The sequence below is a fragment of the Ochotona princeps genome, chromosome 2, assembly GCF_030435755.1.
Source record: "Ochotona princeps isolate mOchPri1 chromosome 2, mOchPri1.hap1, whole genome shotgun sequence".
NCBI classification, from domain to species: Eukaryota; Metazoa; Chordata; class Mammalia; order Lagomorpha; family Ochotonidae; genus Ochotona; species Ochotona princeps.
The window spans coordinates 55,153,360-55,178,464 of NC_080833.1; the positions used below are offsets into that span (position 1 = coordinate 55,153,360).

The 25,105-nt window shown below is 39.1% G+C and overlaps 1 protein-coding gene across 16 annotated transcripts in view; it reads left to right on the forward strand.

Moving 5' to 3' along the window:
• SGIP1 (SH3GL interacting endocytic adaptor 1) overlaps positions 1-25,105 on the forward strand; it is a 328,705-nt gene that overhangs the window by 286,242 nt on the left and 17,358 nt on the right. For all 16 annotated transcript variants that reach the window (XR_009244460.1, XM_058657629.1, XM_058657621.1 and 13 more), the window contains one exon: positions 16,987-17,098. Coding sequence is in view for 15 of the 16 variants with exons in the window: in XM_058657629.1 (XP_058513612.1) it covers positions 16,987-17,098 (112 nt within the window). In the remaining variant the exon portion in view is untranslated. The remainder of the gene's footprint in view (positions 1-16,986; positions 17,099-25,105) is intronic.

Below are 25,105 nucleotides of genomic sequence, written 5' to 3' on the forward strand. Positions count from 1 at the left end.
GTGAGCCCTAGCTAGGTTACCTTTAGAGATATGAATGCTGAGCGAGGTGAGAAAGGCCTTAGGAGATGATCTGGTATGGCAAGCGGAGATTATACTCTACAAAGTAGTTTAAATACTGGAAGAATGTATTTGGATTGCAATTCCTAGTGAAATGGAATTTTGAAGAAGATTCAATAAAGAAGGTGATTGATCATCTTTGACTTTTAGGATTAGGAGCAAGGATGAATTTTGGATTTACTGGATTAGCCCAGGGGAAATAGTAAAAAGCTGGTATAATGTCCTCATAATGGAGAGACTTGAGAAGTGTAAGCTTTTGACAACCGATGGGTTGTAGAAAGGAATGGAAGCTGAGTATAGCGCTCCCAGCCTGAGGCCCAGGCAGAAGGTGGCTAGCTAAATAACATACTGAGGAAAAGCACTCTAAAACGTTTGCGGAAATTGAATCAAAACTTTATTTTTTGTGCAAATAAATTGAAGGCCCTTTATGCCATTCTAACAACCTGAACATCAGATAGGAAGTTTTATGCATAATATCTGGGAGAAAAAAATACCAGCCTCTCAATGGCTGTTACTGTAAATGCAACTTAATATAGAAGCATTTGCTTCTTTTCCCTGTTCCCAAGAAACCTTTTGATCTTTCTTGGGCATACATCCGTCCAGTTCTCTTGTATATATGTCTGCCTCATCTGTTTTATAAACTTCTTTCCCTTCCCCCTTTTCTTTTTCCTGACACAGTGACATTCAAAACTGAAAATGTTAAAATTAAAACCAAAAGAATATTCAGTTTTTGTTGTTCACAGCAAAAACTAAAGCTAAAATGATTTGCATAAACTCTAAAATAATAATAAATTTTACATTTTTTTGCTTATGGACAAGAAGAAAATCATTTTTATAAGAACCTTTATTGTCCTTGTTGTAGGAGCTCTTGAGAAAGATCTTAAAGTCCTCTGCATGCCCTACAGTCAGTTACAGACTGTAAGACATGTTCAGAAGAAGGAATTAGCTGCATTGTGAGACTACAAAATTCGGACTAAAATGTTCCTCATAGCAGCATCAATATGCATATACACTAACATGCTCATAGTATTATTCTATTAGTGTGAGTAAGGAGTGTCTGTGTTTGTATGTACTCTATTACATACCAAATTATTCATTACAGTAGAAGCAACATGGTAAGATTTTCCATATTATACTGACTCTGCCAGAGGTAGATATCTATGACAAATTTGTAAGTAAGACACTGATAATATTGCTACTAGGACAGACAATATGTCCATACTCATTCAATCAACAGGTGTTTATTGAGTGCCTTCTATGTACACAGTACCATGAAACGTATGGGGGCTGCAGCATGTCCCTCTATGCTCCCATAGAGCATAGATGCAAAACATTAATCAAGTAGTTACAATATTGTCAAAGAATGAGAATTCAGCAGATATAAGTAAGTGCTTTGGAAATACCCCCACAGGAGTCCTAACATGGTCTGGAAGTTAGAGTGTTGCATATCACATTTCAACCTACATTGAGTATTCTTGGAAGCCACGTAAGAGGTGGCAGTTTTAGAGCACTGATGTGTAAACATCAGCATATGTGCATACTTTGTATTGCATTTGATATTATAGAATCCCATTAATTTCTCGCCATTTACTTTTAGTATACATACACATACAAACACATGCATGTAAGCACACATATATTAATGTAAATAAGCACAAATCCATGATTACATGTATCATATGTGTTTTATATTATATATCTAGGAGGGAGAGAAATATGTATGTGTATGTGCACACACATGGTCTGTGGCATATCCTGGCCATGCCTGAGTTACAGCATTCAATAAATATTAACTAATGCTACTACTATTAGGAGTACTACTATTATCCAACTCCACGCACACCTTGTTTGTGATATATGTGCTTTACATAGTTCTTGCCTGCTTTAGAAGGGTTCAAGTTGTAACATTTTATATTTCCTCCACATAAGACATCTGAAAAATGTGTCCTGCTGTGAATTGTTGTGTGATCCCCAACCTTGCTAGCAAAGACAATGAGCAGTCTTTGCTCTTATGGGACCGGAGAATAATTTCACACATACGGCACCTGCCTGCGCTGCAGTCCTTGCCTTCAGCAGAGCCTAGCACTAAGACTGGTGCATACTGACGATCCGGCTGGCAGTTCACTGCTCAGTTCCACGTTAATGTTGATGGGAAACACAGACGAAAACGTATTGCTGTCTCTTCGAGCAAAGATTTTGTAAATTATGGCATTTGAGCAGTTACAGACTAGTCATAAACATCTCAGAAAAGGATAGAGAAGCTGAAAATCCCTGGAAAAAAGTGATTCACCCTTAGAAGATTCTGAACATTTCTCAGGCTATAGCTGGCTGGGAACCTCTATAACTTTGCTTCTTTTTCATGTATTGTCTAAGAAGAGCTGTTTACAGATTAGGTCCTTCCCATGCCATTACAAAACAGGATTTTATGGACCTTAGATTGTCCCAACAGGAAAGCTGACTTAAGTGAATGAAGAAAGGGATGCTGGGGATCCAAGGGATTTGTTAAGACTCAGGGGAATCTCCAATTTCTAAAACATTTATGTGTCAAGAATGATATATTTAATTGGCATCATTCACCCCCAAACAGATTGTTAGAGTTCCTTGGAAAAGGCCTCTAAAAACTATGAAGTACCATATAATGGCAATAATTCTGTAAAACAATAATTAACACTCATGAATGCTTACTATGTGTAAGACATGTGCGTAGGATTTTGCATCGGTGGCTTGATTTGTGGAATCCAAGACTGATTTGGAGTCAGGAAGATAAGTACATGTATGTGGGGATCCTTTCTGCTGGAGCATGGGCATTCCATGGACTTATTCCAGTCTCCTGCTGGTCTGCAGTGCTCAGTCACAGGAATGCAGGTACAGGTAGTCTCAGGACTTGTGTTACTATGACAAGCATTCCCCCAGACAGCGTGTGCCATCATCTGCCATTCAGCATCATGACAGTCAGGCCTCCCCTGAGATGTGACTGAGAGGTTTGAAACAGGCCTCCGAGAAAACACAAAAGGTTATTCTCAAGAAAGGGTCAGGAGAGCAGGGGCAGTGTTAACCTTTCAAGGGTATTTTGTTGGCAGTGCAAACATCGTGGTGAAATGTGAATCCAAAAAGAGAAGAAGGATTTTCTTAATGTTGGTTTCTTCTTTCCTTAGATTTTCCCCTTCTGGGGACTCTAGTTGCAGCTCATTTTCCTTGAAATTAGCAGCTCCTGCTAGGACTGACAACATTCTTCCTGCTTCTCCATCTGTAGATATCAGCCCCTTCTAGGGAACAGCATCTGAGGAGTACTCAGAACCACCAGGACCCAATTTTTAACTCTAAGGAGTCTTTCAGAAATAAAGCTGAAATGTAAACATTTCAATGCTAAAAATCTCAGACTAACTCCCAGGTTCTGTTTAATAGTTTTGTTGCAACATTAAAGTAATGTGTAAATAATATAGAAAACTTGAAAAAACAGAAAAGCATAAAGAAAATGAGATAATACATAACAATCATAGATAATAACTTATCATTTGGGCATTTTTTAAATTAATTTATTTTAATATTTACTACAAAGGTGAGAAGATTACATATGGCTCTCGGATCTGAAGAGAGAGGGCTGAGGTCAGGAGGGCGGGGAAGGTGGATGAGAGAAATGATTCAGCTTGCCTACCTGTATCTGAGGAGGAGAGCGGGGTGGAGAGAAAGTGTGCTACTCCTTGCTGTCACACTACATTAATTTCTTAGGGGAAGAAAGTGTCATTTGATGATGTCGTTGAGGCCCCGCTGTGAGAGAGGGTGTTACTTGAGTGGTCTTGATTGTTTTTGAGAAATTGTTAGTTTCCTTGCACCAGACGTAATAAATCTTTTCTAAGGCCTGTTGGCTGTCTGTCCACTTCAGCATTCTCACAGACTTAGGTACTTGTTTTAGAGCCTGGCCTGTGATGTTGCTCAACCTGCCCTTCTTTTATCTTTTGATGACATACTCGAAATCATTTGTTGGTTAGCTGAGCTAGTTGTCTTAGCTTTCATATTCATCAGGGTATGCTCTCCATTCTTGCATGAGGGTCAGCAACTGAGGTGGTCCAGTCCTGTAACATATGCTCCAGGATCAGACTACATGTCCGTTTGATCTTCCCTGAGGTTGGGCACCACATGCAGTGGTCTAGTTGAGGAATCCCCTAAGAAACCTCACCTGGGAGGTCCTCAGACCTTGCTCTTTTGTGTACCAGCTCATGCAGGATTGGATTAAGTCCAGCCCCTGCACCACACCAGTGGGTACAGCTGTCTGATCAATGCTGTCCCCAGCCCTGGCTCTCATGCAAGCCATCAGTTGCAACAGTCTAGTCCAGCCCAGCCCAGCCAGTCCATCCCCAGGCCCAGCTCTTGCATGTACCAGTGGGTGATGCAACCCAGCAGAGGTGTGCCCAAAGATCCCCTCTGTGGCCCACCCAAAACCCCAGTTTTCACACATACTGCAGAGTGCTTGGTCTAGTCTGGGCATCCCCAAAGAACTCCTACCAGACCCAACCCCAACCCCAACGTGGTTCTCACAAACGCTTAGGCTGGCCAGGTCCACTCACACCTCTGGTACTTATGCAGTGCTTTAGCCTGACCTGGCAGTTGGGGGGGGGGGGCAGGTTCTGCAGATTCCCCTTCTAATCTACTCTGTTTCAGTTTCTTTTATTACCTATGCTGACACAATGGTATATTTGACAGAGTTGGCATTAACCAGGCCCAGAATGCCAGCCAGCTATTGGCTGCTTTTCTCCCAGCAATCTCAGGCTTATCTAAATAAAAGGCAACCTAGGTTCACTTTCAACTCCAGGGTTTTTCATGTGATTGTAACTGCACATGTGGGGGGTGTGTGTGTGTGTTTGTGTGTGTTTCATCATTACTCATATAATTGTGCATACTTGTTACTCTAATGAATGAAAGTATTTGAAAACAGTTCAGTATGCTTTATTCAGATCATGACATTGATTTTGCATATTACTTAAAAAACTTAAACAACACAATAAACTGTAAATTAAAAAGTAAATATCAACCCAAAAACACTCTATAGATATTAGTAGTAATAACACTTTCAATGTTTTGATGAAAATTTTTTAAGAAAATCCTCCCTATTTATATCCACACACACAGAGGGAGAGGAAAAAAAAGAGAGGTACCAAGGCTTTGGACCACAAGCAGGGAAACAGAACAGAGTCTGCTCTACAATCTTTTTTCTTTTTTTAAAGATTTATTTGTTTTGATTGGAAAGGCGGATATTCAGAGAGGAGGAAAGACAGAGAGAAAGATCTTCCATCCAATGGTTCACTCCCCAAGTGGCCACAACTGCTGGAGCTGAACCAATCCGAAGCCAGGAGCCAGGAGCTCTTCCGGGTCTCCCACACAGGTGCAGGGTCCCAAGGCTTTGGGCCATCCTCGACTGCTTTACCAGGCCACAAGCAAGGAGCTGGATGGTAAATGGGGCCGCTGGGATTAGAACTGGTACCCATATGGGATCCCTGCGCGTGCAAAGCAAGGACTTTAATCACAATGCTATCACGCTGGGCCCTGCTCCACAATCTTAACAGTAGCCATTTAAACTTATTAAATGCAATGAATATATACAATGAGCTAATATGCACAAACATAAACCTCTAGGATAACTTTAATAGGATCATAGCATGCTATATGTATGTTTATTATCTTTCATAAATTGGCATTTAGGCTTTTGCTTTTTTTCTTGACGATATATAAAATGATGTAGTGAGTAACTTAACTTGAATTGCTGTGTTAAAGGGCATACACACTTCAAATGTCACTACTTAGAGCCAAGTGTCCTTTTTTTAAATATTTATTTTATTTTATTGGAAAATCAGATATACATAGAGGAGAGAGGGAGAGAGAGGAAGATCTTCCATCTGCTGGTTCATAACAGCGAGAGCTGAGCTGATCAGAAATCAGGAACCCATATCCTCTTCTGGATCTCCCACGCGGGTACAGAGTCCCAAGGCCTTGGGCCGTTCTTGACAGCTTTCCCAGGCCACAAGCAGGGAGCTGGATGGGAAGCAGGGCCGCCAGGACACACACCGGCACCCATATGGAGAGGAATTTAGCCTCGAGGTTATCACACTGAGCCCCCAAATGTCCTTTCAAAAGCTTCATCATAACATTGTGATTAATACTTTGCTACGTCACCATCAACATAGCTATTCCTTTATTCTTTACCTTTTCCATTCCAAAAAGGAAAAATATTTGATTTCATTTTAATTAATGAAAACTTAATACCTTCATAATATTCAATTCTATCACTGATTGTAACTTGAATACTTTCAGATTTTCCCACATGCAGTGAACATCTTTGCACACGATTCTCTCATCTTAACATTTTCTTAAATTAAATTCTTAAAATTGGAGTTAAAATTATGAAACTTACTAAAGATTAATGACACATTCCTGAACAGTTTTACAGAAAACTTATAAAAGTTTTTACTTATAATATTATGTGGAAGTACTTATTTCATCATATTCCTAGAAATATGGAGACAGTCCAATTTTTTAGGTCTTTTCCGATATGATAGATAAAAAATTACTTCTTCCTATCTCATGTCTGATTAGTAGTGAAGTTTAACAAGTTTTCATAATTTTTAACCATTTATGGTTCTTTAATGGAGATTTTTGTTCCTGAGAAAAAAAGTAATGTTTTGCATTTCAAATTGAGAAAAGGTTCATTATGGAACAGTGTGTCAACTGCAAGGTAGTACCGTCAAGTGATCACCTCGTCCCCAAAAATATTGACCAGATTTTCAATAAAATACATGTTCCACCTGCCCAACATCCTTGGGCAAACTGTAATTGTTACAATCTCAAGTTCTCTTCCCATCCTTCACTGACTTATTGTCCTTTCTTATGGAGCCCTGAGCACGTATTGTTAGCCTTGTGTCTGTGCGGTCTGATTTAATCTCACTCTAGCGTTTTGTCTCTGCATCTCCTACATTCACATCCTGTCCACTTTGCATTTATCACAGCAAAGCACCTCTCCTGGCCTCCCACCTCCTTCATGTGGTCATCTCCTACTTTGTGTGGTCATGACTAAATTTTCCCCATATATTTGGTTGGATACTTAAGATATTGCTGATATTATTCATTGAACTCAAATTTGAAAAGAGATGGGAAGGATGGAAGAAAGAGGGAAGAAAAAGAGGAAATGAAACTATTACCCTTGACAAAACTGATGCCTTAAATTATTTTCCCAGGAGAGTTAATTAATCAAATGTATACATTCGTATCATTGGGCCCTTTTAAACCTGTCAATTAGACCTTCTCAAACTTCGTGATCATCTTCCCTTGTCTTTCCAGAACTTTGTTTCCTGTTTTGTTTTGTTTTCCAGTCACACCACCCTCATATTTTAAAATAGGTGAATTTTAATATCACAAACATAATATACGTATTGCTATATACTATTACTACATCTGTGTGCTTTATACAATAAAAGTTAGATGTTTCTCACCTTCCTCCAGTAACCAATTCTCACTTTCTTTGGGCTGATTTTGTACCATTCAGAGTATGTGCTACACAGGCAGCCAGATTTCAGAGCAAAGCTTAGTGACAGTAAGAGCAGGCATTCTTAATGCATTGAAAAGTGCAATTGAAATTTGATATGATTTTCAGCCCCAGCTCCTCTGCTTGCCTTAGGAAAAAGTTATGTTAAGCAAGTTATTTACCATCCTTGAATTTCTGCTTCCTCAGTGATGAAATATACAAAGCAGTATAAGCCACAGAGATATTTCAGATTAGAAAATATAATACTTGTAATGTATCAAACACAACAGCCTCCTATTTAAGGGCTTTACATAAATTAGCTCTTGCTACCATTGCTCATACTCATCCTTGCAGCACCACGCTGTAGCTGGCTCGGTTTCAGATTCTTGAGCACTCAGTGCTGTCTGTGTGAAAATGTCTAGCATTTCACTTTGTGTGTTTTCATAAGGAAAACATTGAGTTCCCTTACTAACGGGGGGAATTTATTTGAGCAAATGTATGTTTGCTTTCATTTTTCACTGTAATGTTGCTTCTTGTTTTTGTGCATTTTAATAGCCCCTGTCTTAATCATCTTGTGGTAACTTTAAATGACGTATACAAATTAAAACTTTCCCATCTTCATTAAATTGGAATTAATTTTGGATGACAGTTTCAGAACTTCAAGAAAAGACGCAGCTTGGAAAAGGGTTCTCGTGTGAAGATTTCACTTTTTTTGGATTTATTCCTAGGAATGGGATAGTTGGGTTATATGGTAATCAATTTTCAGTTGTCTGAGCACTCTCCATACTGACTAGTACCGTGGCTGTACTTAGCCTCCTCTCCCATCAACAGTGGATTAGGGACCGTTTCTCCCACATCTTCACCAGCAGTTACTGTTCACTGATTTCTTGTATGCCGGCCATTCCCACTGGAGTTTGGTGGAACCTCAGCATTTCCTTAATAGCTGAGCAGCAGCCTGGGCATTTTTTCATGTCTATTAGCCATTTGAATTTATTCAAATTATCTGTTCATTTCCTTCACCCCACACAAAAAAATTCTCTATAGAGTGATCAAAGAAATAAATACCCATGGATTGTATGTGAACTGAGAAGAATTTGAAATATATATAGAAATAAAATTTCTATATATATAAAAAGTGTAATCATGAAGAAAAATTTTATATATATACATATATACATATGTGTGTATATGTATACATGTGTATATATACACACATATATATATACATACAAAGTGTAATCATGAAGAAGAGGAACACTGGAAAGAACTCTAATGCTCTGGACATATTCAAACATTCCATGTCCTTAATATCACTAACAACTGGCTCTCTTAAGTATACGTGCCTGTGTTCATGAAGAAAAATACCTAACACACTGAAGACTAAGTAGCAAGAGTAACCCATCCAGTGTTTTCAGACAGCAAGACAGCACCTGTAAGGTGTTACAAGGAAAAGTTGATTTGTTGCTTCAACACTTACTGGCTACAGGAGCATGGAAAAATGACTCTCTTCTTTCAGGTTCGGCTCTGTAACATGTAATGTGTATCTGCTTCCTTCATGGCCTAAACACACGTGCTGTTGAGGAGAGCCTGAAGCAATGCATTACCTCTCATAACCATCAGGCACTTTCTCCTTCACTGCTTGTAATAATGGCTGTCAGGTACCACAATTTACATAGACTAGCAAATCTACTTATTCCAAGTTTTCAGTATCAGCCACCTTTTAATTGCAGGAGTTCAAAAGTAAAGCAAGACCATCCCAATTAAAGTGTTTGTTTATATTAATCCCTATTCTAATGTCCCTTTTCTCAAATTAACTCAAGCATCCATTCCCATCCACTATTTGAATGCAGAACCAATGTTTTTTTCTAAGTACCTTATCATAAAAACAATTAATATACAATGCAAATACAGTGCACATTCATTGCAAAGTGAAATGCCAGTCTTAGAAAAGAAATGGAAATCCATGAAGTCCATGAAAATAATTATGCAAATCTCTTTCAATTGTCAATTGAAGTTTTTACAGAAATAAAACTATTCATAACTAAAGAAGAGAGAAAAAAGAGACTTACATCACAACAGTCAAAAGAAAATCAAAAATTTATAGGTCCTGAGGAGAATTTTTAAGACACTCAATCAAGTCTGCAATAATGGCCCCACAAATGAACAGGATTCAAAACCAGCTGGAAGCTCAGTGTGTGAGGCTAAATTACCGCTATATCACAAAAATAGAACATTTTCTAAATAGCAACACAAATCATTTTATTTGTTCGAAGAACTCATTCATATGGCAACTTAAACTTTGTTAATAAAAATATTTATTCAACTTTGGTTTATGGCAATTTAGAATCCAAATCAAACCTTTATGTTATTACATATTACATTTTAGTGCCCACTTTTTTTTTTAAAAGATTTATTCACTTTATTACAAAGTCAGATATACAGAGAGGAGGAGAGACAGAGAGGAAGATCTTCCGTCCGATGATTCACTCCCCAAGTGAGCCGCAACGGCCGGTGCGCGCCGATCCGATGCCGGGAACCAGGAGCCTCTTCCGGGTCTCCCACGCGGGTGCAGGGTCCCAAAGCATTGGGCTGTCCTTGACTGCTTTCCCAGGCCACAAGCAGGGAGCTGGATGGGAAGTGGAGCTGCGGGGATTAGAACTGGCACCCATATGGGATCCCGGGACTTTCAAGGCGAGGACTTTAGCCGCTAGGCCACGCCACTGGGCCCAAGTGCCCACTTTTAACACATGAATTTTTAAGTGACTTCCTTGATTATTGACTGTGCTCCAAAAACAAGGAAAGTCTGTATCTTCATAGTTCATCTACACGTCATTAGGAAGTGCAGTCTATGAAACAGTGCAGCTTAAGCTCAGAGATCAGATCGTTTTCGCCAGATCACAGTAGGGCATAATTTCAGGATTTATCTCTACTTTCCAACATTATTTCTCCTTGTCATTGCATCACACAGAACATACTCTAAACAATCACGGAATTGAATAGAACATACCATTTTCCGACACCTAACTATAAAATTAGCTTTTTTTAAGAGTCTACTTACTACCATCTGCTGTTTAAAAAAAATCTAGAATTTCTTCTCTTTTCTTGAATGCATTATGAACTTTGGGGTTTCCATGTGGAGTTTATACCCGCTTTCTCATAATGTAAGAGTCGGTGCCTCCCCCCTGCAGCAGGCCAGGTAGAGTGGGAAACTGTTTCTGTTACTAAGAGAGCTGGGGATGGTCTTCTAAACAAAGGCCATTTTCCCCTGCTGTCATGTTTCAGATGGCCTTTTTGGGTGACTGTTTCCAAACCAAGTTGAATAGAAGGTAAACTTTGCATCTCTCTTAACACTTGTCATGGTGGTGCAGATCTCAGTAAGCTTGGGGGCAGTGAAATTGCCTTAGTGTAAATAAAGTTGTAGCTAGAATTAGTGACCTGCCCTGGGAAACTCTTGGCAAAGAAGCACAGTAAAATGTAAATCTACACCCTTTGATACCATCACCTCTGGTTCATCTCTCCACACTTCTGATACCACTTTGGGACAGCAAAATATAATAACTAAAAGGATGGGTCACTTGTATCTGAAATTGAGTTGGCTGCCTAAAGACTCTGTTTCCTTATCTGTAAAAAAAAAAAAAGTATGAAAAATACCTGCTTAGTTAGATTCTTGTGTGGAAAATGAAACAACATGCATGAAGCATTGCAAAGAGCTGGAACACAATAAATCACCTTCTAACACCACCAAGGGAGACACTACTTTAAAATAAATTCACACTAAATCTGCAATACAGGAAAAGAAGTCCTGTTTGTGAGCTGGATTTGCTTTGAGAAAGAGCTGAACTTCAACATTGCCAGGGAGAAGAGACACCCAAAACATGGAGAAAAAGAGCAGGAGAGACCAGCCTAGCTTACTCCCAGGCTGGCTTCACCTCATCGCAGATCCACCATGGTGTGATCCAAGGTCTCAGTATTGAATTCAGTTGCTAACATTCATTTTCAGTGTTGGTAAAGCTAACCATCTTCTACTTTTATTTGATTCACGAACCTAAAACTTTTGCTTCCTTTTCTCCTTCCACTCTCTTCTTTTTCTCTCTCCTTTAAACATGTTTACCCGAACAAACTAGCAGCATTCCTTGCCTGCGATCATATTTCTATGAACTGCTCAGGAAATCCTTACATAAAGTTAGGACCTTATCTTTTCATGATCTCATACCGTGATGAAGGATTTTTAACTTTTCAGCCTTAGGCTGTGAAGTGTGTATGTGGATAACCCTGCTGGCTAATGAGTCACAGAAAACTGACTTTCAGAAATGGTACAGTCACACCTTGGGGGCTGACTCTAGTGATCTTTTCCATTCCCTTGGAACTTCCGTGTACATGCCCACTGGCTCCCAGAACTCTAGACTTGCTGTTTTGTCAGAAATCAGTAGGCTAATACCAGCGACCATCCTTTTGTGGATAGCACAAATCCACCCTTGGTAATTCTGATTTCCATGCACCTTGAGTAACGTAGGGAAGAATAGGGCATCTGCCCAAGCAGCGCAGATTTGCAAGTGCTTAAGAGCAGGATGGCCGTGACAAAGCTGCTGAAGGGCTTGAAACATCAGTTTTTTCTCAATCATAAAACATAGGAATAGTAATGAACTTGCCTTTTAGTGAAGTTGTAAGAATTAGGAATTAACAGCAATAAAGTCCCTTGAGTAATTCCTAAAAAGAATTGTAAATGTTTAAATTGCTACCACAATTACTATTGACGAATCCAGGAAGCCTATCATCAAATTTCATCTTGGCCACGTGGCAGCAGAGTGGCACTGGGATAGTGACGTAATTATGTTAAATCTCTTTATCCGTTCAAAGTGTAAGGAATATAAAGTTTGTTGGAATTTGATATTTGATACTGTTAAAGGACAAGCATAGAGCACATGAATAAATACTACCTCTACCCCGAATTATTTTTAAATCATTCTGATACTGACATAATAATTGTGATATTAAAAATAGCCTAACTTCATAGAGGGACTGATGTTTCATTTGTGTTAACAGTATAGTCCTCTTCCCTGCTGTAACTCCCAGGAAGGGAGAATCAAGCAGCATATATGTCTGCATATCCCACAGCACCTTGCACACAGTGCCAAAGTGCTGCAGGAACACTCTCATTGAATAAATCAAGATTGATTATTCAAATCATCAATTTATTTCTTTATCCCCTTTTGCCACAAGCATTATACAATTACTTAAACAGATGCAATAGCCACTTATGTAGTATGTGAAAAATCAGGATCCCAGTGTAGTTTTTCTGATCTGTCCCACTGCTCAGTGAAGAAATTCCTTTGTTGTACCCTCTTCTTATTTTTGCTATATTTAAAAATTCACTGCACTTCTAAGAATCAACTTATTTGCATATACTGTGGTTATTGAGTTTTTCCCATGTTCATGACTTATTTTCTAAAGGTTTACATCTTTGTGTCCCTGCCACTATTTTGCACATAGTAGAGGTTCTGTATATGTGACAGATCTGATTCACCTCCACTGAAGGGAGACTGTCTTCAGTGCTGGTTATCTCTCTCTCTCTCTCTCAGAAAGTTCTTACTGGAAAAACTTTAAAATCCTGTATACAGATCCTAAAACAAAAAGTGCACAATCTAGTGCGTTTGTTTTATGGTTGAGAGAACCCAACGTTAGCTGACTTCCCTAAGGACACAGAGCTATCAGCTTGCAAGTCCTTGGCCTTGAACTCTAGTATTCTAAGTCACCATCTGGGATTATTATTGCAAATATTAGAAACAATTCCCAGGCCTCGTGTAATCTTTGAATATGAGGTTTGAATTTCTCAACATCTCTCCTGATTTAAGCACCATGTTCCGCTAATCCTAACAGGTATCGTGAGGGAACAGGTGCATTCACTGATTATGAGTAGCACTGCCTCTGAATATTATGTTTATGTATAACATAAGATTTCTTGATATTCTTAGAAATTAATGTCTTTTGGTCTGGCCACCCCACTTTGTGGAAGCAAAACTCTATCCTAAAGAAGTAGTTAAAAACAAAAAGAAGATCAAGTCATACAAAAATAAGTTTAACTCATTATCTAGAAATTACCTAACATTTGTAGAATGTAGGTAGAATTTTATATAGTTGTGGAAAATAATAAGTAAACCAGGCAACAACAAGGAACGCGAAAAAACTAAACTACAAAATGGCATGTTAAATACAATGGACAGGCATGTAAGAAAAACAGCTGTAAAGTGTGGATCCTTTAATGTAAAAAAGGGTTTTCCAAATTTTTGTTGTTCTGTATTTTTCTGTTTCCCTTACAATGCTGATGTAGTGACCAGATGTTCACATAGAGTGCAGGTTTTTGGAAACAAGTCATGAGAGACAGATAGCTTTGCAGTCTGTAAGTCATTTAACACATCCTTGGCAACCAGATGAGCTTTACAGCAAAGCACACAAACAGATAGGTGTTACAATCCTCACTTTCAGTGATCTTCCTGTTATCCATCCATTTGCACAGCCCAAGCACAGCAGGATGATTTGATCCTACAGAAAGCTGATGACAGGAGTAGCATTTGGTGAAGTCCTTAAGTCAGGACTTTGGATACCCACATCCCAGACCAGAGTCCCTGGCTCAAGTCTCATCTCCCAGTAATGCGCATGTGGGAGAGGTAGCAGGTAATGACAAGCCCTTCAGTTCTTGCCACGTACAGGTGAAACCTGCTGGAGTTCTGATCTGATGGCTTCAGCCTGGCCCAGCCCTAGCTATTGCAGGAATTGGGAACTGAACCAGCAGATACAAGATCTCTTTTTCTCTCTCTCTTTTTTCAAGCACTACAGAGGTCATTTTTCACAGAGGATACTTTAAAGCAATCCTAGGCTTCCCAAGGATCCTGATATGTATAATTCTACTTCAAATTATGTAATTGTAGATACATGCCTTTTGCTGTAAAAGTGTCCATAAATTTATGTGAGGTTATCAAAATGGAACTATTGTTTTTAATACCTTCAAATCACTGGTGAAATCAAGAAATTTTGTTCTAAATAGTTTATATTTAACTCTTAATGGCCTTATTCCTCACCCCACCAGCCTCTTTTGCTCCTGTGTCGCATTCTTCCATCAACACCATACTCACATACACACATGAACAATACCACACTCCGTGGGGTTTCTCGGTGGACCGTGTATTGGCCCAGCTCTTCCCCCGAGTCTATGCCAGGCAGTATTCCTTCTGCCTCTTCTGAGGTCTTCATCAGTTTCAACCCTTACCCCTTCATCAGTAAAGGCCTTCACAGAGTGTTGCTTTTGCCATTCTTCTAAATCATTTCTTGAATTATTCTAATGATTTGAGTGAATATTTATGTCTCACAAAAAAATACCTCGAGACCCAATCACAGGATGGCTGTGATCTTGTTATCAAGGTAACAATTCATCCCTTTCACCACCACACACGGCTACTTTTAACCGGCTCTCAAGAGAGCTATTCTCCTCCAGAACCTAGTAGTTCATTCAATAAATATTTGAACTAAAATGAGTAAAAAGAAAAAAACCTGTAATATTAATGCAGACTAATGCCTCTTTTAATCATATTTTCTTTATTTACAAACTTTACCCTTCTATGAGTCAACAATGGATAATTAAATGTGTATTTAATGAAAGTCAATATATTTCTGGCTCAGTTTTAGAAACTGTGCATAATCCATAAAGAAAGTTCGCATCATAGCTCCTTCTTTTTAAGTTTACAGTCTTGTGGCTAACAACGACTTGGGCATGCACACCCCAACCTCAGATTTGTTCACTAGTACCATCGCTGTCCTCACAGGTACTGTAGTTGACCACTAAGAAGTCAAAGTAACATAGTCCTCGGAGTCTAAACATTGAATTCATACATGCCTAAATACTTAGTTTAAAGCTTGTACATACCAACTATGAAAGACCAAGCAATTTGTATGAATTGTCAGAGCCTAGATTCCATCAGCTGTAAAATGAGGCTGATATTCATACATTTACCTTGGTAGCATAGTACCTTGGTAGTGTATGTAAAACCCACACTAAACTAACGATGCTGATGGGAATAATGTTCATAGTAAAGTAAAATGTTCAAGATGTCAATGCAGTAACTGCTGCTGATAATAATCTTAGTGATATTAGCACACCGAAGTTAACAATAGTGCTTGATACAATAGTGGATATTAAAGTGTTTTTGAAGTAATATTTAATTACCACATCTAGCATATGGAAAGCCAAGAGAAGATAGAAGGGACTAACTTAAACTGTAATGAAAAAAGAAAAGTTTCTTGAGGGAGGTTTTTGGGTTTTTTGTTTTGTGTTGTTTTGCTTTGTTTATCTCAAGGATGGAGAAGAGACCTGGAAGTTATTGAAGGCAAAAGAAAGAAAACATGAAATTAAAGCCACACAGTCCGTGCCGTGGGTGGGGAGGAGTGAATGTCTTTTGTTTGGCAGGATGGGGAGGCAGTTGGCATGTGGCATAAGTAAATGCCATATGGTTATTAAAGCTTTACTACTCAGTACTGAGCTCACATGCTAATAACAAAAACATCAGTCCTAAACTTTGATCTGCTTGACTCAGGTTACAGGAAATATTCCACTAAATCTATAATATAGTAGGAAAACATATTCTTCGTGGGAAGACAAATTAATGTTTTGATTTTTATTTTCCCACTGAAGTATTTTACTTGGACAAGACACTTGTTTCAGCTTCAGCTTCTTCTGGTATAAGATGGGAAGAATCGTACCTGTTCCACAGGGCTGATGTGGGGCATGACTGAGATATCGCATGTAAGGCTCCTAGTGCATTTTCTGATGTGCAGCTGTGCTCAATGACTGTGAGAGCTAATGATATTATAATACTGTGGATTGGAAAATTTAGGTACTTGCACTAAGTCAATGTGTACATTTTTGCTTGTGTGTGTTTTTGGACATGTAAACTTGAGCCTGCCTAATCTGAGCCTAACTGGGCTTTTGAAATAGAAATAACAAGGACAAAAGTAACATGGAACCACTTAGTTATTAGTTCTCTTCAGAACAAAGAAACAGAAAAAAATCTTAAGGTTGGGCATTGGCCTTGAATGTTCAAGTAGAAACTTAATAAATTGCTTTATTAACCATCTGCTGTACAAACTGTCATGCAAATACTGCCTTATGCTTTATGAAAAAAAAATTGAAATCCCCTGCAACTTGTTCTTCTGCTTGGATTTTCTTTTCTGTAGTAAAATATATAGTTGAATTAATTTCAAATCTGTTTATCTGTATACCAGCCAAATATTTCCTTTCAAATACTTGAGCTCAATGTTGAATTCATAATAGACTTTATCCCTTAATATTCTGATGAGCTTTTAGTCCCTCATATAGTAAGGTTTGTCCTACGCACATAATAACCAAAAGCTTTCATTTCCGGCAGGCTCTTCCAGGGGACCCAGCCCCCTAACCATGGGCGCCCAGGACACCCTCCCTGTAGCAGCAGCATTCACAGAAACGGTCAATGCCTACTTCAAAGGAGCGGACCCAAGCAAGTAAGCCCAGGACCTGCTCTACTGCATGCTCTAAGCTCTAGTAGACAATATCCTTGTTCTAAAACCTCTAAAATCCAATGAATTACAGTAAGTTTCACATGTAGATTGTAGGGGAAGATTTAATCAGGAATATTAAACAGGTACTTTTAAGAAGTATACAAAATCTAGTGCATTATAACATAAAACTTCTTATACAGTTTGGTCCTTACAGAAATTCTTTGCAATGGGGAGATTTACTGTCTCACAAAAGTAAATGTCCAAGGCATGCTGTTTGTTATCTTGGTCTTCCTGGGTGATAGTCACATCATATGAATTGAAAACATGAACAATAGAATGAGAACACAGAAGGGTAAATTCCTTCTCAAACACCCAGAAAAGCAAGGAAACAAGTTAAATCTTAGTCTCAGAAAATAAAGAAAAAAATGACTGAAGGGGGGGAATTATAATTACCACATAGAAAAATTTCTAGGCTAAAATGTCACCAACCAGACCCAGCGTGATAGCTTAGTAGCTAAATTCTTGCCTTGTACATGCCAGCATCCCATATGGTTGCCAGTTCGTATCCTGACTACTCCACTACTTCCGCCTGGGAAAGCAGTAGAGGTTGGCCCAAATCCTTGGGACCCTTACTTGCATGGAAGACCTGGAAGAAGCTGCTGGCTCCTGGCTTCGGATCAGCTCAACTCCAGTTACTGCAGCCACTTGGGAGAGGGAACCAAATGGAAGATCTTTCTCTTTTTCTCTCCTTCTCTCTGTAAATCTGACTTTCCAATTTAAAAAATTAATTTAAAAAGTCATCACCTTCTATTTACATTTGGCACATGTCTTTTACATCAATACAAGCTGGTAATAAATTTTACATGAGGGCTTATGAGATAAAATTAAATATTGTACCTGTTGATAAGTGGTTCATGGATGTGATCCGGGAAGCCTTTTAACTCCCTGAAATTATATTTTATCTCTTATTTGTGCATTTCTCCACCAAGAGAGATTTCTGTGTCCATCAATTTAATTAAGAGTTTCAAAATTAGAAAATAATAATAAAGTACTTATATCAGTCTGCTCAAAACCTAAATAATTAAATCAAAGTGTTTTTCAGTTGTAATATTAATATAATTCCAGGTCCTAATTTGATTGTTAAAGAGTAAATCTAAGTGAGGGAAGACATGTGTCCTCATTTAAAAAAAAAAAATTTTATTGGAAAAGCAAATTTACAGAGAGAAGGAGAGAAAGATCTTCAATCTGCTGGCTCACGCCTCAGATGGCCCCAACAGCTGGGGCTGAGCTGATCCGAAGCCAGGAGCCAGGGGTTTCTTCCAGATCTCCCACATGGGTAGAGTCCCCAGGACTTGGGCCATGCTCTACTGTTTTCCCAGGCTACAAGCAGGGAGCTGGATGGGAAGTGGAGCATCCAGGACAGGAACTGGCACCCAAATGGGATCCTGGCTTTTGGAGATGGAAGGTTAACTAATCGAGTCATTGTGCCAGGCCCCATAATTTAAAAAAAAAAAAAAAAAACTTACAAGTATGACGTTTTGGAAAACTTTAGTATTTAACATAAAGAATGTGAAGAAAAACAATTAAGTCTGCATATACAGCATTAGACTAAATAATTTGACAATTAGGCAAAATGAAAAATTGATTCTCCACATATATCTTAGGCAGAAATTCATATGAGCAATCATTAATCCTTACTCTTCAGAAACACGCGATTTTTTTTTTTTGCACAGAAAACAAATGCAATTCCTAAGTTAATGTTAAAGTGACCTACACAGGCATTGTAGACTCTTCCACTCCTAAATTGCTTGTTTCTAAGCAACATGCAGATTTCAGTTCTTTCTCTATCCTCCTTGCACAAAGACCACATGCCAGATCTACATACTGGGAGAAATTAAGTTACCTCATATTAGCAGATGTGTAAACAACTAAAGAAACACCTTTATACCATGTATACACACACGTTGGTTCTGTAGACTCATCTCTGAGTAACACCATAACTGCCTTACTAGTTCTGAGAGCCGCTTATTACCAGCTAACCTGCACCTTCGCAAATTCAGACTGGCCTAAATTGAGAAAAGGAGACAGAAACATAAGAATTGTGGAAATAAGAAACAATTGGAAATGTGGAGAGAAAAGACATGCCCTGTGAATCACACAGGGATGGATTCTTTTGTGCCTACTTCCTAATTGTCTTTCATTCATTTGCTCACTAATTTATTCATTGAGACCTAATTGGTCTCCCTATTTCCCCCTACTTTCTCTCCCCAAAGTCTGTTCTCAGTGTTTTATATCACTCCTCTGCTAGCAGTCCTCCTACCCAGCTAAAGTCTAGAAGGCCCTACCTGTCCTGTCCTTCAACACAGTTCCCTGCAACTCATTCCAGCTTTTAGCTAATTCATCACTCCCTTTCTTATCTTACCTCTACCCATCCCCTCCTGATTCACTCCTCTAGCCATACTGGCCTTGTGTAAGGCTGTCATTCATCAGTCCAAAATCTTCCACACCTCAGGCTCTTTTCATTGGTTACTGTATCCCATAATGAAATCTTTTCCCAGAAATCGAAGTGACTTTTCTTCATGATTATTCAGTTTAAAAAAAGACATCTTCCCTGGCCCAGCTAGATGAATTAACACTCCTCTCTAATCCTCCTCACCTCACTCTCATCCACAGGCCCAGTTTCTGACATGTTAAGTACCTTTTTCCGTAAGCTCCACCACATCTGGACTTGAATAGTTTCACTCACTGGTGTATCTTCAGCACCTGAAACAGGACCTGACATGAAATACTTGAGATGAATTTGCTGCATGAATTGAGATTCACCTGTGCACTTGTTGCCTGTGATCTTCACATCCCTGTGATGTGGTGCTTTAGCTAAATCTGAATGAGTGCATTTCCTGTACTCTTCCAAATGAACCAAGCCTTTAACCTGTGCAGATGGAGTCTGTTTTCAACTACATTTCCATAAATGGTTGCAAACTATTCCCTGTGCTGATAAATGGAATAGCCAACACATCGCATTAAATATTTGAAACCTGAATGTTTGAACAAATCATGCAGTGGCTTTCTCCTATGTTTAATTTGACCTCCAGGCAGTAAATCATTTTGATTGCTGTTCCATCATTATTCATTTTCAAAGTTCCGTCGTCGGGTGGAAATGTAAACAACCACAGAACCAAATAGAGAAATGATGAAGAAAGGCGTTTAGCTTTGCTTTTCTTCTCACCTTGCATTACGGCCATTTGTTTTCAGACCACACATTGGAAACAGAAATCGCTGCTGCAGTTGCTACATTCTGTGATGTGTCATCCATTCAAATATCACAACACGCTTTCCCAGAGTGTTCAAAACACCTGAGCCAGGCATTCTGATTCTGGAGTGTTTGTCAGTGGCTTAGAGGAAGGTCATTCCTTTGCTTTTCCTACAAAATGCATTGCCTGTGATCAGTGCTTACTCAAACAAACTTGGTGCTAAACGTGAATAATAAAGACCAAGGAATTAATTCTTTAATCCCTTAGAAAAGCTTAGGTTCCTCAACTATATCCTGTCCTTCCCTTATCAACACATTTTAATTATTTGTTTAGAATTGTCTCTCTGCTCAAACTGGAAGCTGTTTTGTTTGTCACAGCCCACTCTAGAATTTTTTTTAAAGAATCCTGGAATATTGCAAGGATGCTTACAGACAGTTGTTGAATTGTTCATTTATTTTGAAACATCTTGAGTTCCTACTCTGTTCTGTTTTCTTTGTTATACACCTTTGCTTCCCCAGAACAAATCGAAGTCATGATACTTGCCTCCGCAATATTACATAAGATATACAAGAAACAACAATTGAGCTTTTTTTTTTAAAAAATGAACTGTACATACGTCCAAAGAAATCTAAAGGCAGAATAAAAATAAAGGCTTCCCTCAGCAGGCTTCTCTTGTAACTGCATTTTATAAAATAGAAAGAATTTTTACCTTGGTGCAGTGAAAGGGGATTATAAATAAAAACAGCATACACTGAGCCATGCTTAGAAGTGACCTCACTCATCAGAGCAGAGCACAGAAGCTGCATTTGATGGGATTCATGCATTTCCTACAGCCTCACAGGATTCACATTTGCACACTGCATAACTGACATCAGCTGTTGTTTCCATTGGCCAGCAGCGTGGTGCTGCCTGTGGCTGCAGAGAGGACCCAGTTTATGCCACTCAGCCAACTTGAGTTGAAGCTTAGCAATTATTTTTGTAAGATTTATTTATTGTAATTTGAAGGTCAGATTTACAAACAGAAGGAAATTCAGAGAAAACAATCTTCCACGTATTGGTTCGCTCCCCAAGGGGCCACAACAGCCAGGGCTGAGCTGAGCTGAAGCAAGGAGCCAGGAGCCTCCTCCGAGTGCCCAACACAGGTGTAGGGTCTTTTGGGCTGTCCTCAACTGCCTCCCTAGGCCACAAGCAGGAAGCTGGATGGGAAGCAGGGCTGCAGGGATATGAACCGGCACTGATATGGGATCCTGGCACGTGCCAGGTAAGGGCTCTAGCCACTAGGCTACTGCACCGGGCCTTGAAATTTTTCAGTTCTTAACAAATGTTTCATTTGTGAAATTTTATAAAATTCTGCTCATTAAAAGTTTATTCATGTTTCCCTATCATGTTAAATGTTCATAATTCAAACTCATGAAACATCTAGCCTTTTCATAAAAGATAATAGCAATTACTAAGGCTGACAGAATATTTTTTTATTCATGAGTATAAAAACATTACATTTCTATGAAGAAAATTCCAGAGCAACGTGGAGACTGCATGGATGAGTAAATCATCCAAGTTCTGCAATACTTGACCTGCAATTAATAGCCTTGAGGTACTCAATGTTTAATGTTGAACCAGAGAAGTTGATTTTCCCATCTTCTGCCCAATCCTGCTAGCCCTTTATATATAAGGGCTATTTTACTTCTTTTAAGTACCACCTGCTCATAACAGATTGATAGTCAGTCGTGCCAAAAAGATTCCTTGACATGGGAAATGCTACCTCCTCTCAGCTTTGACTTGCTTTCAAAAGAAGGATTTTCCCCTCATCTAGAATCACCTGGATCTCACTCCGAGCAACCTGGGAAGGGAACCAAGCAAAGAACTGGTGGGTAGCACCAGCTGGAAAGCACCCATGCTGCCTGCTGCTCTTCGGAGTGATGAGAATGTGTCCATCTATCCGTCAAGGACTCTGACTTAGCATCACCTGCTGCCAGTGTTACCATGCAGGACTCTTCATGTCCACACAGTGGCAGACAACAAGAGCAGACTCAGCTGGAGAGGAGGGAGGCTCAGCACCAGTTCAACACAAGTAAACAAACGTGGTTAGTGGATCAAATAGGAAGAAGAGAGCAAATTACACCCAAACTGGGAGATAGAAATCTCCAGGAGAGATGCACACGCCAACTTTCAGAAGCCAAAATCTCATTCTTAGCATTGCAGAAAAATGGAGATACCATGAGAATGAAGAAGGGGCACACAGCAGTTCACTCGTCCCCTCCTACACCCCAAATCCATCCTCATGCATACAAGACCTTAGCAGTATGTCCAATACGCTATTTTGAATGTGTACAAAGAATCCCTTCACTTGAGCCAGGAGTGTCTCTTCAACCGGAGTTACAGGATACACAAAATCATTATGAGGCAAAACAGAATCCACTATGTTCAAATAAAAATCAGCTTTCCTCAGTTTCCCTAGAGAGTATCTTTCTGAACTTTGCGTTGAGTGATAGGAAAGTCAGTCATTCAGGCATATGGGGAAATAAGAAAGGTGCTTTCTTTTCCATTCTAAGGATTTATTTCATTTGTTTCAAAGGCAGAGTTACAACAAGAGGGATCTTCCACCTGCTGATCCAGTCCCCCAAATGGCCACAACTGCTAGGGATGGGCCAGGCCAAAGACAGGAGCTAGGATCTTCATCTGGCTCTCCCATGTGGGTGTAGAACTTAGGTCATTTTCTGTTATTTTCCCAGGCGTATTAGCACAGAACTGGATCAGAACTTGAGCATCTGGAATAAGAACCAGCACTCAGAAGGGTTGTCTATGTTGCAGGCAGCATTTTAACCCATTATGTCACAATGTCAGCTCTGCTTATTCCCTTTAAATACAATTGTCCCTCTGAACCCTTGCAGAATTACTTCTAAGATAGTTCCAAAAGGTTCAGAACTCCACAGATGCTCAAGTCCTTTAAACAAAATGACATGGTATTTATATGTGGGTATAACATATACACGTCTTCCTATATATTGTTAAGTCCCCTCCAGACTACTTGTGATACACTGTAGTGCAGGGGCTAATATCCTGTAAGTGTTTGGTCAATGAATGTCATACTATATACATAGGGAATAATAACAGGAAAAATCTGTACATGTTTAGTACAGAACAAACTTATCTTTCATCGATTGTCTGCTCTTAGTTGATTGAATCTACATATACAGAGGGTTAAATATAGCTGTACTTGCAATTGCCAAGAAAGAGTAAGGCTTTGGAAATTCTTGCCTCTAGTCAAGGTACACTGGTGGCCAATTTACCCTTCCACCTAAAATAACTCAAAATGGACAAAAGTCTGTAAGACAATGAGTTGCAAGCATGACTGCCACAGTCTCAGGTTACATGGGCCCTGTGCATTTCAGGAGTTTGCACAGCAATCACACCGCCAAGAAAATTCTGTTGCTCCCAAGATCTCTCCAGTGTCTTCTATTGACAAAACTCAACTCAGTGCCTGGTACTAAAGAAAAAATGAAAACCAGAGAGACTATTAATCCTTTCAGTTTCCCTAAAAAGTAGATAAGTGACAAATAAGCACAGGAAAATATGATGAAGATCATTAGCCATTGCAGAAACACAAAATTAAAACAATGAAATGTTACTAGTTACCTATCAGAATGACTAAAATTAAAGGGGCCGATTCCACCAAGTGTCTGTAAAGGCGCAGAAGATTTGACATTGTTATAGAAGCTGTATTCTTCAGTTTAGGAAACGGTTGGACAGTTTCTTTAGAAGTTACTTCACACCTGTACGCTTACATGACTGTATTCATGTGTGTTTACATACTCATTACACATTTACTTGCAAAAGGCAAAAACATACAAAGGACTTAAAATGTTTTTCAGTAGGTGAATGTATTTTAAATCTGGCCATTTGTTTTTGTTCACTTTGAAAGACAGAGGAAGGGAGAGAGAAGATATCTACAGAGCACTCCCCAAGTGCTGGAAATCACCACGGCCAGGGAAGGGCAGAGCTAGAAACCTGGAGCTTAGTGTGAGTCTCCCATGTGGGTAGGAGGCACTTGAGTAAATGCTCCATCACTTGCTGCCTCCCCAAAGTGCACATTAGCAGAACACTGGACATAAAGAGAAGTGGGAGCAGATCCCAGGCACTGCAGTGTGGGATATGGACAACCCAAGCTGTCCTAAACTGCTTCTCCAAACTCCTACCCTAGGTGAACAATTTTTCTAAAACATGACAACAGAAAGGAATGAGCTGTTGTTATATACTAATGCATGGAAGGATTTAGAGTTATGGGAGTTGCAGAAGGTGCAGAAAGAGAAGCTGGGTTTACAAATGTATTTAATGAAATAATAAGGAAAAACTTCCCTAATCTAGAGAAAGAATTGGGAAACAACATCCAGGAGGGGCACAGACTTGACCAAAAGTCTTCACCATGACACATGATAATCAAGCTCTCTTCAATCCAACATAAGGAAAAGATCCTGAAATGTGCATGTGAAAAAAATCAAGTGACATATAAAGGAATGCCAGTTAAACTCACAGGAAACTCTACAGGCAAAAAGAGAATGGAACAACATCTTCCAGATTCTAAAAGAAAAAAATTGTCGGCCTAGGTTAACATACGCAGCAAAACTTTTCTTTGTCTTTGAAAATGAAATAAAATTCTTCCACAATAAAGAAAAGCTAAAAGAATATGCCTTTTCCAAACCTGTCCTACATATGATACTTAATGTTCTTTTGACAGAGAAGAGGAATAGCGCCCACCAAA